A 17,423-nucleotide genomic window follows, 5' to 3' on the forward strand; every position below is an offset into this window, starting at 1 on the left:
ATCCCATCCTCACCTTGTCAGGTAGGTTAAACTACAGCTGATGTAGCCTTCGAAATGACAGGGGCTACAAGTCCACCCCCCTGAAGCTTTGACTATGCTTTCTGGAGCCAATGGAAGTGGGGAATCTGTGGCCCTTTAGAGATTGTTTGACTACTACTCCTATCATGCCTGACCATTAGTTGTTCTGGCTGGGGCTGATGGGAGCTGGTCCAACAACATTGGAAGGGTCACAAGTCTCCCATTTCTGTTGGACTTCAAAACATCTGGAGGGAACCAGATTGTGGAAGGCTCAAGCATCATGCGATATCTCCATGTGTGAATTATTGTGCAAACCTGCCTTTAGTCTAAAGCAAGAACTGGGAACCTATGATTCTCCAGGTGTTGGTGGCCTACAGTTCCCACCATCCCGACTCGTTGACCCTACTGGGAATTGTAGTCCAAAAAGACTGGAGGATACTAGGTCACGGAAGCCTGGGACGCATGGAAGTAGAGCAAACTGTGACCTTCCCAGATGATGTTGGACTTCATTCCTGACTGCTGTTCAGGATGGGGCTGAAGGGCAGTGGTTTTCTTTTCAGGGGGTATGCAAGGGTACGCAGTACCAACACCTCTATTTTATTGTCATTAAAAAAGTGTGGCATTGCTGTAACAACTTCATGGTGAGTACTGGCACCTATTTTTCTAGAGAAAAGGCGCTGCTGAAGGAAATTGAAGGGAGTTGCAGCCCATCAACATCTGGAAAACCACAGGTTCCCCACTGATGATGTACAGATGTAGACACCGTCCTGATGTTTTTTCCTACACTCAAGTGGTGTATCAATTTTATTACATAAAAAAGTACATTTAAAGCACATGGCTTTCCCCCAAAGAATCCTGAGAACTGTAGAAAACTTTTCACAGAGCTACAATTACCAGCGCCCTTGTTTTGTTTATTTTACTTTTTTAAAAAAATTAATTTATTAAATTTGTATACCACCCTATGCCTACTGGTCTCAGGGCAGTTCTAAGCATATGCTGTAGATGTGTGGGTGGGTGGGTGGGGAATACAAGAAAAAGTGCAGCCTGAGACCACATCCCAATGAAACCTTTATTTGCGTGCAACATAAAAACAGTGGCCACACAGGACAGAAACCCCAAGGAGAGAGGACCCTTTTCTTTGGGAGGCAAACTGCCTTAGGAAGCCCGGGGCGAAAGGAAACTCCTTTCTCAGAAGAGGCGACAAGCCCCATCACAGCTGAGGGCACCACGTTGCGTATGTGTGTGTTTTTGTGTTTGCACCCACGCCACGAGAACCTGCTCTAAAAACCCCGCCTTGAGCTTCCTCTGCTTTTCCCCCCCGCCTGTCATCCTCCCTCAAAAAGTGCCGGGCGCTCCGTCTCGTTCTCCCGCCTCCCTTTTCCTATAGGAGGCGCGAGCGCGCCCGCGCGCCCGAGAGGCGGGAGCGCGCTGAGGGAAAGCTGCAGTCGGCGGCGGCCATCTTCTTTCAGGAACCGGCTGATTTCCACCGCCCCCCCCACCTATACCCCCCCTCCTCCACCTCCGCTGCAAATGAGGCAGCCCCAAGCGAGACCCCTTGCCACTCACTGAGCCGGTGCCGGGGCGGGGAGCCGGAGGCACACGGAGAGACACCCACACAGGATAATTTGGAAGTGGGGTGGGGGAATCTCCCTTCCTGGCCGGCCGGGGTGCGGAAAGGGCTGAGGGAGGAGGGGGCGCCTCAGCCCTTGGCATTAGGAGCCCTGCGCCGGGAGTGGGCGAGTGGGCGTGAGGCTGGGGGTTTCCTCTCGGGGTCGGGCGCCCCTTCCCCGGTCCCCACCCCCCGCTGGCTCTTTCTGCCCCGCCAAGGTGCTGCTGCTGAGGAGGCGGAGGCTGCTCTCTCTCTCCCCCTCTGGATGGGAGGATAAGCTGTAACCATGTTCAGCTTCGAAGGGGAGTTCAAAACCAGGCCCAAGGTGTCTCTTGGAGGAGCCAGTAAGAAGGTAAGCGACCCCCACCCCACCCACAGTGCCTGCGCTGCCCGTCTCGGGGTCTCTAGGTGTTTTTTGTCTCCGCCAGCCCCGTTTCCCAGCCTGCGTGCAGATTCCGGTGGGGCCCCGCGAAGCCGGCGTGACTAAGGTTAAATCTGAGCAACCCCTTGTGTCTAGTGTTTTCTCACCTTTCCTTATAAGAATCATCATAATGATTTTTATTATTCCCCACCCCAAGACCAGGGGGGCCTCTGCGGGCGCAGCTCAGCCCCAGTGTGCCCTGGGTTTGTTTTTGTTGTTAGGAGGAAAAGGCGCCTGGAGAGTCATTTGTGTCGCCCCGGCTTTGGTCTTTCCCGGAGAGGGTTTCCTTCAAGGCCGAGGGTTTTGAAAAGAGAAACTTGAGATGCTTTGGTTGCGAAATAGCCATCAAAAAGGCAGAGGCGTGATTGGAAGGGGGGGGAGGGAAGGGGGCCACCGTCCCATTTGTGAAACTCCTGTGGTGCATCAGCTCTTGCAAGTGTCTCCTTCTCAGGTCCCTTGGCATCCAGTTGGGTGAAACGTAATTGTGGGAGGGGAGAGCTTAAGAATTTAGTCTGTAACCCTAACACTGTTTACCTGGGTGTGATTGAATTGAATAGGCATGGTTCTGCTGTTAAATTCCCACATTGCAACTCCTGAACTGTACAGGAGTCTGCGAAACATACTGATTCTCGGCACTGCCTTTTTAATACACGATTTGAGGAAAAACCCACTCCAGGTTTCTGAAGTAGATAGGACAGCAAGGAATGCATTCCTTCACTTTGGCCTAGGTTTTTCTTTTCTTTTTTCATTTTCTTATCAGCACTCTCTTACTTAATTCGTAGGCCTCTCCGAGTGCTGATAAAGCGCATAGGGGCCCACTAAAAATGTCCATGCACAATATGACATCTATGTATAGCTTTCCGTTTTTTATTTAAAATAAGTATCTGTAATCTAAATGAACGGATTAAATAGGGGTGTGTGTGCTTTTTAAGTATTGAGATGGCACAAACTGAAACCTGGCTTGGTTTCAAAACTGTCTTGTGTGTTTTAGTGGTTTAGAGGCTATTTATGCAAGTCATTGGTTCTTAACATAAGTTTCCTGTCTGCAATGGGAGTAATAATGCTTATCTCATAGGATTGCTATGCAAAGGAACAGGTTTACCCACAAATGCAGTCATTTTGCATTTGCTTTAGTTAACTATAACGGCCTGTGTGTTTAAATGTACCCATCATTCAGAATTGAGGCAGACCTAAAAGCAACAGCTGGTCAGTCTGGTTTGAAGCTATTCAGGTACCAAATACAAGATCTCACGAAGCTTGTGAAGCAGTTTGCATACTGAAAGTATTGTGTCAGTTATTAATGAAGATATGCTTTATTTGGATTCTTGATTTTTATTTTTAATTCTGAAATTTAAAATACTTCTCATGAATTGTATGAGATGGGGCCTTTAAATGATATATTGTGCCATAAAGAAATATCACAGCACACCCTTTTCTGTGCGGTGTTACCTAGGCCATATTTTCATGAATCAGATGCACATCAGAAGTATATTAGGTATATGTAGCTATTCATCTGAATTATTGAGGAACTATCTACTGACACATTTCTGATGGCTAGAAGCCATTTACGTTCATTAAATCACATGTGCGATACTGTTTTCTGCACTGAAGAAAGAATAAGTCTTGATATGCAAAGATGGCAATTGGCAGGGTATGTCCTATTCTTCAGGAATGTGTCTTAGGTGCTTTACATCTTTTGTCATCCAATTATGAACGCTAATAGTACCACTTAAAGATTGTGCTGCTTTGCTCAAAAGTTGGGCAGGAATAATATATTCTCGCTATGATTTTTAAACCTCTGTTGAATTTTAAACAACAACTAAGGTTTAGGCTGTTTGTGTAATAATATTGAGTGTGATTTATTAAGACTTAGATCAGGGATAGCTGATCTGCAGCCCTTATTTCTACACTGACCCAATAGTTTGGTAATATGTAAAATAATTGCAGGAAAAAATAAAAACCCTGTTCTGCTGTGGTGCTGAAATATTTCTGCCTTAATTTATCCAGTGAAGACACCTCTTCTCCCTCTGGTGAAGCACTATTGCAGGAAGGTTTTGGTAGACAGGAAACAGGAATAAGCACACTCTAGTGTTACACTGGACCAAAGTGTGCTGACAGTAGAAGAAACCAGTCAGTTTATTGTCCTTAAGATTAGATCTGCCAGGAGAAAGAATGTGACTTTGGATTTCGCATGGAGTACTGGGGAAAACTGAGCTCTTGCGGAGGCTGAAACACTTGCCTTTGTTTGCATTTAAGCTGAAAATTTATAGGGATACAGCGTTATTATTACACTTATATACCGCTTTCCCCCCAAGGTACCCAATGTGGTTTACAGTTTTAAAGTACTAAAACAAATGAAACAGAATGTAAAGTTGGCCAGGGTGGGGAAACAGTCTTACTGGAGCAAGCCCTGATTTCTTTGCCTTCCTCCCTTGGTGTCTTCCTCTTGGATTATTACCTAAATCACTTGAGAGGCTCATTGGTGAACTTGTAGCACACTTTCCCTTCCTTTATTATCGTGTCTCTTTCAGTTTTCCCCATCCCCTGTAAATTTGATCCCACTCCCATCCCCACAGACTGCCTCCCATAAATTGGTTTATTCAGTGGAAGCTTTCTGTAAGAATTGCCATGTAAACATGAGGCCCATTCCCTCACCTCTGCTGTGACCCCCTCGATCCAGGTAATGGTGGTGGGGACAGCTAAAGTGGGCCATGGTAGAGCTTTATAAAATGATGCAGAAAATGGATAGACCTTCCCCCCCACTCCCCCCCTGCACTCATAACACTGGAACACAGGGTCACCCATTGAAATTGATCTGCAGTAGATTCAGGACAGAAAAAAAGGAAGCACTTCTTCCCACAACACATAATTTATGGAACTTGCTGTCACAAGATGCAGTGATGGCTGTGGCTTTAAAATGGAATTGGACAAATTCATGGAGAAAAGGTCTATCAATGACTATTAGCGATGGCAGCTAAATGGAAGTTCCATGTTCAGAAATGGTATGCTGCTGAATAACAGTTGCTGGAAGGAGACTGTATGAGAGGGCTGTTGCCTTCATGCCCTGCTCGTGGTGTTCCCGGAAGCATCTGGTATGGTGTAAATAAGGTACTGGGCTAGATGAACCTTTGTTCTGATTCAGCAGGTTATCCACACAGTCATCCTGGAATATGTGCTTGACAGATAATTCTGTTGAAATCAGCAGAATATACCTTCAAAGAAATGCATTTGAGATAAGGGTTTCCCCCAAGGATTTAGGAATGTGATGGATGCTTTAGTGCTGGGTCTATTGCTTACATACTACTTAGAGGCAGCTTCCGTTGCTTTAATGGTTTTGTCCATTTGAAACACCTTGGCATTGACTTCTTCTCTAGAGCTGTGTGTGAATGGGGTGAAGGGAGAAGCAAAGGAGCCCAGGCTTTTATCCTCAGCTCCAGTTTGGCCTGAGAAAGTCACTTTACGTTTTATTTAATGTATTTGTTCTAAAATATTTTTAAAATTGTGAACCACCTCAGGTTCCTAAGCAGAAAAGTGGCATATAAATTTAATAAATAACACACATTGGTAAGTTGCATGTCTGATAACTCGGCTATACAGTGGCACCTTGGTTCCCGAACGGCTTAGTTGTCAAACAAATCGACTCCTGAACGCCACAAACCCGGAAGTAGGTGTTCTGGTTTGTGAATGTTTTTCGGAAGCCCAACGTTCGACGCAGCTTCCACTTGAGTGCAGGAAGCTCCTGCAGCCAATCGGAAGCCATGCCTTGGTTTGCGAACGGTTTCGGGAGTCGAACGGACTCCCGGAACGGATAAAGTTCGAGAACCAAGGTACCACTGTATAGGGAGATCTTGAGTTTGGCTCTTCATCTGATGATTGAAATCTATTGGGTTGACTCAGCATTAGTAATGAGGATGTAAATCTGTGTTGTTTATTAGCCTTTTTGATTGGTTATTGTTAGGCATGTTATTTTCACTTTTAAAAATACTGATAATTAGGCTTATTTGCTATTGCAAATGTTTAGTTCTGCTTTGTGTGAGCAATAGAGAAATATCTTAAGTGTGTAGGCTTCACCACTTTTCTGATATTTCTTTATCAAATTATAAAACCAAATAAGGCAATATTGTTAAACAGTTTTTCTACTGTAACTTTCCTTTTAAAATTGCTTTGACTTAATTCCTTAATTACATTATTGTTCCCTAAATACATTCTATCATGGTGCTCAATTGCATGAAATACTTTCATATGCACTTTCCTTTTAGCACCTTCTCTGACATTGGGCTGTGGGTGGGTATTGTTTGGAGAAGATCAGTATTTATTTAGATATTTATATTTATATTTATATTTATGCAGTTTAATTGAATGAACAGTGTGTGGCTGAAAACTTTTTTTGAGACTTTGTTGGGAAAATCAGAAATTGTAATGGATGTTCGTTCATTCATTACTGTTAACTGGTTGTGCCAGTTGAATCAACTGCAGTTTTAAATTGCATTAATTACTGTAGTCTAGTTTAAACAAAATAAAGAAATAATCATGCTCACATTTGTGATGGAGGCCGTTAGGTAGAATGACTTTAGGCTGATTTGTTGTGTGTCATTGATTGTGTTGTATCTAAGCACATAAAGGAGGAAGATGCATGTTACTTTTCCGCAAAATATTTTGGAAAGATGATGTTTATCTTTATGCAAAACTTTAAATGCATTTGTTTAGGTAGAAACAGAATCTAATTTCTCGTCTTTTCCAGGAGGAAAAAGCATCTCTTTTGCATCGCACGCAGGAAGAGAGGCGGAAACGAGAGGTATGATACAAGTAAAGCCTTTTAAAATAGCTTCCAGTTGAAATATTGTATGATGAAAATGCTTATGTTTGTATTTAAAGCACTGAACAGCTGGACCCCAAGTATCTGAGAGAATACTTGCTGCCGTTCAGTGGGATCCATGGACAGTGCCCTCCTAGGGCTTCCTGTGCAGTGCTAGGTACATAGGATTGTGTGTGCTGTTTAGTGGTGGCTCCAGAACGGTGGAATTCCTTCCACAGTGAGATTTGTCTGCCTTGTTCTTTTACTCTTAGGCAGCGCGGATCAAGACACCCCTCTCTTGACAGGATCTTGAAGGAGGGGTGGGGTGAAGAATGGTTAGTCAATTTGCTTCATAGATACCTCTTTTTTTAAAGCATTGATGAGCAGTTTATGCTGTCTTTCATCCTTTCTCTGTGTTGGAGTTAGGAACTGATTTAGATTAAATTAGTATTTTATTTTACTGTTTTGTCTTTTTTTATAAGTGTAACCCTCCATGGGGCCTACTGGCAAAGGATGGTATATAAAAATCCTAAATAAATAAAATAGCTTGGGTATTGGCTTTTTTAAACCTCCTTGTTTTCCTCATTTTGTAGTTGCAGAATTTTTGAATGCTAAATAGTAGGGCCCCGCCCTTACATTGTTTTGCACCACATTTAAATTTTGCTGGGATAATGTATGCAAGCATGGTACCTTAGAATTGCTAACATGATCCTGACTCACTAGCAGAAAAACTAGTTGTAGGGCTGATTCACACACTTGTTTGGCAGACTAGAGCAGTGTTTACTATGCCATTCTTCTTAGGGATTTGTATGATAATATTTCCTGATTAACCATGGTTTACTGACATATGCATAGGCAGGAACGAGCTGCCTCTAGCTTTCATCCTCCCCTCTTGGACTCCAACAATTTGTTTTCCTGCTTCCCGTACATCTAGGCTTGTTGTGTCACCTGAACCAGCCAGTTCTTCTCACTTTCAAAACAAGCAAACTTCAAGCAGTGGTTCCTGACAGTCTGTGTAGAGTTTGTTAACAAACCACTTTTCTTTATCTGTATGATGCACCAAGCCTGCCTTTAAAGGAGAGTGGAGTTGAAAATTGATGAAGTCAAGCAGGATGGGGAGGAAAAAGGGGGTGCCTCAGCCTGAGGCTCACTGCAGCTTCTTCCTTCTTGGCTGCATATTACTAAGCCGTGTTTCTGTGCGTTGTGTGAACTGGACTCCAGTGTCATAGGCAGTCATGTGAAACACTGCCTATGTTTGAGACTGTACATCCCAACCATCATTATAAAGTTGATTAACTACAACCATGGGAATTATTTTGTCAGCTCCAATGAGCAGACAATTTGCCCGTTTCATTATTTGTAAGGCTCCGGTGCAGAAAATGTGCATAAGAAACAAGGCACCCTGTATTTACAAGAATATATTTTGTTACGCTAATGTACTTTTGAAGATGTAGCATATATCGGGAAGAAAACATGACTCAGTCTATTGAGAATAAAATCAGACACAGCTTTAAAAAATGAGTAGTGAAATTGCTGCAGTGACCTCAGGCTTCAAACATTTGCAACTATGGGTCACTAATTGACAATTATGCATTCTTGGATGAAACCTATGCCTAATGAGGAGAATATAACTGTCTTGTGTTGTAATTCAGCTGTGTGCTGTGGAAGATCAGTTGTTGCTGCTGCTGTTGAGATTGCTGATGAATTTTCCTGTTTTGTTTCTGTTAAAAAACCTCAGTACAAGTTGATCAGCAGGCTGCCCATTTCCAGGGTCTGTCATTTGAATATCCTTGGCTCACTTCTTGACAAATCTTTATTCATTCAATTTCTTATTTCTGTTCTATCATTCCTTCATTTATCGGTGCTGCCACAGTAGTGTATAAAAATCTGAATTCCACCTCAAGTAATCTATCCCCCCCCATTTAACTTGTAATGCCGTATTCTCAGTCCACCAACATCTATTAAACAGATATTTTAGTAGCTTCGGGTCAACATTTTCTGTTTTGACAGCCATGGGGTACATAAGGAATGCTGGGGCACAGTTGTACATAGATATTGGATATGAGGTGCGAGGTTTAGTTTTTTATTAGCTGGTGGGAAAAGCAAGGACCTTTGTAGGGTGGTGATGCTCTGGTCTCTAAACAATGGACGACCTGCCCAAATGGCATTTGGCTTGAGTCTTCAGCATAAAGGCTAGGAACTTAGTTTTTCAAAAAAAAATTAAAATAAACTTTGTTTTAAATTTGACAGATTCGACAGGAAATACATTATATGGTAAATTTGTTGGATATGCATATAATAAAGAGAGCAGAAAAGCATATCAATGGAAAAGCACAATGTTCCTAATGGGCAGCAAGATATTTGTGTTCCTTTCAGTCTGTCTTGTTTGGCTATGGCTTGGTGTCGGGCAGCGTAAGCCCGTTAGGTGGAGAACCCAGACCTTCTCTACCACAAACTCCACTGCTCGTGTTCCTCTGATACTATTGAAGAGAGAGTTTTTTGTGTGAGGTTATTCAGTGACAGCACAGGTGTTTTTCTTGTCAGTGCTTTGTTCTATTAACTACAATGCAGCAAATTTTATTTTGACCTTTGTCTTGTCTCCTTAGGAAGAAAGGAGAAGGCTGAAAAATGCAATAATCATCCAGTCCTTTGTTCGTGGGTACAGGGACAGAAAACACCAAGTAGGCATTTTTTTATGATTGACTTTTCTTATGTGCTTCTGAGTTACACAGTGACCACAGAAAGATATAGCTAACGAGTTGACACTGTCACTATTTCAGCCTGCCTTCTAGTCACTACTATCAGCATGTGCAGAAACAATGTATGCTGATCTGCTGTAGGAAACCCTCTGATACTACTTCCTCAAATCCACAATGTAATAGCCATGTGGACAAGCTTGTACTGTATGTTAGTCATACTCTCCCTGTAGTATGACTCCTGTTCAGTGATTCCCTGGACTGGGATTATTGGCTGCAGCCTATGGGGAAACCATAGTCTCAAATTTAGTTTGGAACTCCATTTAGAAGAACTTGTGATGAATAAGAGCACAGTAAAAATGAACTATAACCAGAAATATAAAATATCTATTGTATAGCTTTAAAGAACCCTGTGCTTTCTCCCAGGAACATCTGTTTATGCCCAGAGGTTTGCCAAATACCTTCATTTGACTGCAGCTCCTTGTGCTACATAGGAAGCTCTGCAGCCTGACTTCTGGAAACAGGCCAGTGGGCAGGAGCAAACTCTACACATAGCCCTTTCAATCCTTGCATGTCTAAAAGTGCAATAAGATTATGAAAATATGTATAATAGTTATAATCTGGAACATTTATTCATATGTATAGTCGTAATGTCTGTTGGGAAACTTGTTTATTGTTAGTCTCAATTAGATGAATAATGCAGTAGAAGATGAATTCACACAAAAGTAATTACTTCACATTAATTTTATTCTTGGTTCATTCTGCTTTCAAAATGAGTTCTTAATTCTGCTCTGTACATAGGCAGTTCTGTTTCCATAGGATTTGAGGGAGTTGATGTGTACAAATGACAATACTTGTATTGTACTGATTGATTATGCTTTTAAAATTTCTGAAAATGCTATGACATCACTTTGCATTTTTGCACCTTTATGTGCAAGCCAATTTAACCTCCACACTTGGCCTTGAGCAAGTGATTGTTCCAACAATGTACCTCGGGTTATAAACAAAAATCAATGCTGAAGAAATTATATGCATAAAATTGTTCATTGGGGAAAGCTGCAGCTTCAAATGAGTATATTGAAATCTTGCCTGTGTTTCATAATGTTGACAATACAGTACATTAACTTAAATTTTATTCTTCAATTTAAGTATTCCATTCAGAGGAGCGAATTTGATTACTGTGCTAATCTAGCGCAATCTGGAGGAAGTTTCTCCACTGCCAATGGAGCAAATCTGACTCTCTTAGTTCGCCAACTTCTGTTTTTCTATAGGCATAATGAGGATTCTAAACGTTTGGTAAGTACTCAATGAGAGTGATTCCAGTTTCTTGTGTGTTTTTAGTAATTATTTTTAATTTATTGGTTGTCAGTACTAAATGATCTGTTCAAAAGACAGTGAGGTTGTATCTGGACATTCAGAAAGTTACTTGTCCTTGCAGAGAGGGGGTGGCTTTCCCATTCTTCCTCCTCTTCTGATAGCAACCCCAAGAAAGGACTCCTTCTTCCCTCCCACAAGGTCAGGGTTTCACTAAGGCCAGTATACCATCTGCTACAAGAGGATGGTGCCACCCAAAAAAACCCCCACTTCCTTATCTGTGGGAAAACATGCTTTCAGTTTTCATGCTGAAGTGTGTGGATCCATCCAAAGTTTTGGAGAACATTACATCCTAATAAACATGCAGATGCTTTCATAAAGTCAGTGCTATCTAACCTTAAGGGCTTTATTTATTTCATAAAATTATGTAGCAGTTTATAGTTAATGGAAGATGGCACAGGCTCATTTGGCTGAGTATGCATGGGAGGGATGGACAGACGGACAAGACTTAGGAATGTACCTGAGACTCATAAGTTTCTCTCAAGAGTGGCTCTTTCATATTAAAACCTTTCTGCAATTCTCATGAGGTAACAACAAAATAAAATGTATATGCAACACCCAGAAATTAGTTTCTTCCCTTGATACATGTTGGTGTTTAAATGTAATAAAGCTGAAGTGTGGAATCTTTGGGGGTGGGGGTCAGTGTGGTGAGGCCACATCACTTTCCTTCTCTTAAAAGCAGTTGCAGGGCACTGGATGTGTATGGTTGCTAATCCGTTTGCTTGTGCTAGTTCCTGGATTGTCCCTCTACACACACTCCCCTACTCCACTGAAGCAGCTATTAGCCATAGATGGTAAAGATCATTTGGTACCTTTGTTTTTTACCCTCCATGGCTATCAGTAGCTTGGGAAGGGGGATTTAATTTAGGGCCAGAGCATAATTTGTGTGTGTGTGTGTGTGTGTGTGTGTGTGTGTGTGTGTTTAGGGAGAGTTAGCCTCTTCATCCTCAAGAAACCTATCCACATAGGGTGTCCTAGTGGCTGCCTTTACCAAAAAGAAAAAGATGTTCAGCTATCATGTTGTACATCTTGTTTGCCCCTCAATTATCCCTTATTTCTGAACACAGATTTGTTTTTCTTAGGCATAAAACAGGAGAAAATAACCTGGTCTGTTATTCAAGCTTGGTGCAGACAGATTTGGGACCACCTCGTTATGACAAACTAATGTGTCATGTAAAGATAGCGAACAACTTGCCCAAAATTGGAACCTTTGTTTACCATTTCTTGCCTCTTCTTGGCATACTTTGATGACATGTGACCAACCACAACACTACCCCCCAATCCTAGATGCTTTGGTCGTGTTGATTTTTTTTAAAAAAATCCTGTTTTGGGGTATTCCGCTTAGGGGCAGGTGGGGATTAACAGTCTTACATGATGCTAATTAAGAATTAGAAATAAAGGTCTGGGAGAGGAAAAAAGTCTCAGCTTGGCACCAAGCAGACATTATGTTGGTCATATGTTTCTAGGGAGAGTGTTCCATAGTTAAGGCCAGGGGTGGGGCACATCATGGCGAAGGCCCTCTCGGCATTTGAGATTAGAACCCGTTGCCCTCCAGATATTGTTGAACTTTAGCTTCCATCAGTCATATCCAGCATGGCCAAGGTCGGGTATGAAGAGAGATATAATCTGAAAACATCTGGAGGCCACAGGTCGCCATTCCTGCCTTAGATGCTCGTGCATGCTTCATGTACATGAACAGTCACAAAAAGCACCAGTGTTACTTTTTAGAGCATTTTAACACTTGTATCTGCGGATGTCTTTCCCCCCATCTCCAGATATGGATATGTCAGAACTTGATTAAACAGAATTCTCAGTTTGTGAAGCAGCTTGATGGCCCTGAGAAACTTACATGCCTGTTCCAGATAAAAAGGCTGTTGGGCTTATGTTGCAGGTAAAAATGAATAAACTTAATCAGCTCACTGTGGACTTAACCATGTTCCTTAACTGAATTAGCTCACTTAAGGCTACAAATCTATATTAAATATGTTAAAAGGCCATCCTGAGGTCTTTAGCCCAGTTGGCTCTATGGACAAGAGCACTTTACGTTTTCTTTTGAACTCTGAGGTCTGAAATCTTTCTTCATTGTTTGCAAGTTAGAACTGTATTCCTTTTTCACTAGAAGGGAGAAGCTATACCATTTGAGTGACAAGTTTTATTTTTGTCATAGATTGCTGCAAAACTGCAATGATGACAGTCTGAATGTTGCACTTCCTATGAGGATGCTTGAAGTATTTTCATCTGAGAATACCTATTTGCCTGTTTTACAAGATGCTAACTATGTAGCATCAATAATTGAACAAATCTTGCACTACGTGATTCAAAAAGGTTCGTGTAATGATTGCTTTTCAAAATTTTATTGAACTTTGAATATGTAACAGCTGCCAGCTTTGTGAATGAGCTACATTTACAATAATACCCAACAATTGTGAATATTGCAGTAATACTGAAATGAAACATAATCTTATGCCTTCGAAAATGCTGTTTCTTATTGAAATATTGTAAGTGTTAATGCCTTGCAGATGGTTGTATATTTTTTCAAATGTTTCCTGATGCTTTATTCAGGGTTTTTTTTAATGTGCGTGTTATTTTTTACTCTTGTTATTTTAACTTGTGATAGCTTTAATGTTCATATTGCCTTATTGTTAGCTGCATTGAGAACATTCATCCTTAAGAATGGCATGTAAGTGTTTAATGCAGAGTCCGTTTAACATTCTTTTTTGTAATTGTAAAACCATGGACTACTAGGCTCAAATTCCATAATACTATGAAACAGCAGATTTAGCTGGTGTTTTGAAGAGCCACTGCTTTGAATTGGCACTATTTCCTAGATGTAAATAAAACTAATTTTTGGATTTGATTAGCTAGATGAGATCAGTTGCCAGTTTTTTTTCTAGTTTATCAGCTATGCTGCTAAAATTATAGTTACTATATTAAAGCACATCTCACAATGTGGTCTTTGGCCCATAAAAGCTGGTACTTGGCATCCTACAAGACTCTTGGTTGTGTTTGTGCAACCTTTGACATACCTCTGCCTCTGAAATATATCTTAGTCAGTTGTAAAATAATTTTATTGTTTATAAATAAATGTATACCTTAAAATGGGTACAAATGCTTGAATTCTTTTTCTTTCAGGATACTACAGGTCTCTTTATCTGCTAATAAATAACAAGCTTCCGTCAAGTATTGAGTATTCTGATGTGTCTCGAGTTCCTATTGCAAAAATATTGTTAGAGAATGTTCTGAAACCATTGCACTTTAATTATAGCTCCTGTCCAGAAAATGCCAGGTAAGCACATTTAGTTGTGCATTGGTATGTATTAGTTTAATTTTCCCCCTTTACCATGGCAAAGCACTAATAGGTACTAATGGAACAAATATGTAAAGCTTTGTGGAATGACTAGATCATCTCTTTTTAGTCTTGAAACAGCCTCTTATTACTGTTCTGCAGACTTGTTTAGCAAAAATAAATAGAGTAGCAAGAGGGTAGAAACAGAATTGATAAAATGCACCTTGACAATTACAAAGAAAAAAATCCCAATGGGTAAAATATATTTCCAAACTTGAATATTTTATTGTATTGTCAATGTAGCGGTGGAAAGGTATGTTCACATTTCCCATAAAGAGAATCCTTTCTTTACCTTCTGCAGGCAACAGAATTTTGCTGCTTTTACAGAAGAATTCCTGGCAGCACCTTTTACAGATCAGATATTTCATTTCATCATTCCAGCGCTTGCAGATGTGAAGACCTGTTTTCCTTATGAACTCTTTTTGAATGCACTATTGTTAACAGAAAGCAGGCGTTTGAGGAAAAGTGAGAGAGCTCCTTGGCTTTTCTACGTTGTTCTAACTGTTGGGGAAACCTATTTAGGTATGTAAAGCATATTTAATCAGTTAAAGTATCCATTTGTTATATGCTGTCCCTGCAGTAGCTGGCTAGGTGCTTTACAGTTGCAAACATTATTATTATTACAACTATTATGCCTCTTCTACGACAGCCTATCTTTCCTCCAAAGGCCTTAAGGCAGATTACATTGCGATTCACTGCATTGTTCACCTTAAGACCTTTGTGAGGTATGTTAAACTGAGAGTTAAATGACTGGTCTTTGGTCACATTCCTACTTTCAACCTTGAACATCCCAGTGAAAATTTAGCAGGTTGACTTCATACTGTTATAAAAATGCACGGTGATTGTGATATTCGCAATAGAATAAATACGTGGTTTTGGTTCTTTACTGATCTCAGAAACCCAATGCATAATTTAATCATTGTTTTTAGGTTCTCAAGTTTAAATATTGACATCAGTGAGGTCTTAAAAACTTAAGAAAGCCCAGACTCTCAAGATTTGAAAAATCTGCGCACCATGTGTCCTATGAACCGTATATATTTTACTTATCCCTAAAATACGCACAGTATCAGCAGCGGGTGTGTTCAGTTTCTTACAAAGAGTCATAAGTGATCCCTGCTCAGTATTTCTGTGTTCTTTATTCTGTATTTAATCTTTTCCTCAATATAGGATCTCTTTCAGAAGAAGGGCTGCTTGTGTACCTGCGAGTACTTCAGACGTTTCTTTCTCAGTTACCGGTGTCTGCATCAGGTGCAGACTGCCAAGATTCAACCAGTGACTCTGAAGATGAAGATGAAGGAATTAGCAAGACGACTTCCATGCCTGTAGGTATTAAATGTTGTCAGAAGAAATTGCACAGTGGTAACATTCAAGCTTGGACTAGGCTTCCTCTTCTGTAGTACTCCATTCTTCTTTGGCTTTTGCAGCAAAATATGTTGGCAGTAGTTAACTTATATTTGGCTTGGATTTATTTACATGTGGACGGTTTGCAGTTTCCCTTGTATTTTCTGTGTGGGGAAGCACAAATGTTTAACATTTTGTGTGTGTTTAACTTTGAATATTGTGTGCAGTGCCTCTCCCAACCTACCTCATTTCCAGGTGTTTTGTTGCAGACTGCTTACAGTGGCTTTTTCATGGCTAGGCATGTCAATTGCAGTCAAATAGCACATTACACAGGTGGCTGCATAATGTACTGTGATTTATTGTGGAAGAGAATGGAATTCTAATGGGGGCATAGAATTTAATGACTGTTCAGAGAGATCAGGGAGGTGGTGTATAAAAGCCTCACTGCTCTTTGTATGCATTTATAAATAGAAGCCTGATTTGTCAATTTCAGGTAGTAAAAAATATTAAAGTTGCTGGTATTAGGCATCACACATTGCACTTGGACACATGCTAGTAGACACTCCATTTTTACAACAGGCTTTGAACTAGTCGTTACTATTTAGGTTTTTTTTAAATAGATGTTCGGATTTGAGAATTAAGTCATTGTTATGTTTCTTATATGCTTTTGGAAAACTGACCTTGAAAATGCACAAATGAAAAAATAACTCTGGTCTTTAAACACTATCTTTATTGAGTATCTTGCTTGAATATAATTTGTTAATAAAGCCAAGGACACAAAGTGAAATAACTAAAAAGTGAAGATCTGGCATAAGTTAACCAAGACTTGAAACCACATTTCTGAAGAATTTGAATACTTGGAAATTAGCTTTCAGTGGTTAACCAAAACATTAGGTGAAACTTTGTAGAACAAGAGCCGCAATACGGTGTGGAAAGTTCAATATTTTACTCTTTTAGGTCAGGGGTCCTCTGGCTCATGGCCTCTTTGTTGGAAGCACACTAGATTTTGCAGTGTGTGTGAATGGGTGTGGGTGTGTGGATGAATTGAATTATGTGAATGGGATGTTGCGTGTGTGCCTGCCTTCCTGCGTGAAGGAATGTAGCCCTTGGGCTGAAAAATATTCCCAGCGCTGCTTCAGGTTGTCCATAGAGTGATGCTTTCTTTACTCATCCAGGTGTGTGCAAAGATCCAACATACTGGAGCGGCAGGCCATTGCTGTACTACGTTGTAATCTTCAAACTGATTATACACGTATTGCAGGGCTTTTCTTCATGGCAGCCTTCTTTATTATTCATCTAGTACTAGGGTAGTAGACAAGGAACCCAGATAGAACAGTGGAACAGCCCTTCAGAGAAAAGAGACTAAATCCCCACCCCCATTGTGATTAAACTGCTCAGGCATACTGCATGGCTGGTGCTGATCTGTGACTGAGTTCTCTCCCTCCACCTGCCTTTAAGGTGGTGTGGCTTGCCTTGAACAGAAGGACTAATATAGTACCAGCCTCTTCCATGTACTGTGGGATTCAGAAGCGTATCTTTGCATTTCTAAATCCATTTAGAAAGTAGAACTGATATCCTGCTTTTGCTGAAAATTGCAATAAGTGCTTTGAGACTTGTTAGCTCCTCCCACCCAAAAGAGGTTAATACAGTGGTACCTTGGGTTACATACACTTCAGGTTACATACGCTTCAGGTTACAGACTACGCTAACCCAGAAATAGTGCTTCAGGTTAAGAACTTTGCTTCAGGATGAGAACAGAAATTGTGCTCCGGCAGCGCGGCAGCAGCAGGAGGCCCCATTAGCTAAAGTGGTGCTTCAGGTTA

The 17,423-nt window shown here is 40.9% G+C and overlaps 1 protein-coding gene across 2 annotated transcripts in view; it reads left to right on the forward strand.

Annotated features, from left to right (window-relative positions):
• The first annotated feature begins 1,435 nt into the window (after window positions 1-1,435).
• The window catches only part of UBE3C (ubiquitin protein ligase E3C), a 57,631-nt gene continuing 41,643 nt past the window's right edge, over window positions 1,436-17,423 (forward strand). For both annotated transcript variants that reach the window (XR_008333023.1, XM_053410589.1), the window contains exons 1-9: window positions 1,436-1,979; window positions 6,790-6,843; window positions 9,450-9,524; window positions 10,689-10,835; window positions 12,689-12,804; window positions 13,081-13,238; window positions 14,046-14,199; window positions 14,561-14,781; window positions 15,427-15,581. Coding sequence is in view for 1 of the 2 variants with exons in the window: in XM_053410589.1 (XP_053266564.1) it covers window positions 1,914-1,979; window positions 6,790-6,843; window positions 9,450-9,524; window positions 10,689-10,835; window positions 12,689-12,804; window positions 13,081-13,238; window positions 14,046-14,199; window positions 14,561-14,781; window positions 15,427-15,581 (1,146 nt within the window). In the remaining variant the exon portion in view is untranslated. The remainder of the gene's footprint in view (window positions 1,980-6,789; window positions 6,844-9,449; window positions 9,525-10,688; window positions 10,836-12,688; window positions 12,805-13,080; window positions 13,239-14,045; window positions 14,200-14,560; window positions 14,782-15,426; window positions 15,582-17,423) is intronic.

This window comes from Podarcis raffonei, chromosome 12 (genome assembly GCF_027172205.1).
Source record: "Podarcis raffonei isolate rPodRaf1 chromosome 12, rPodRaf1.pri, whole genome shotgun sequence".
NCBI classification, from domain to species: Eukaryota; Metazoa; Chordata; class Lepidosauria; order Squamata; family Lacertidae; genus Podarcis; species Podarcis raffonei.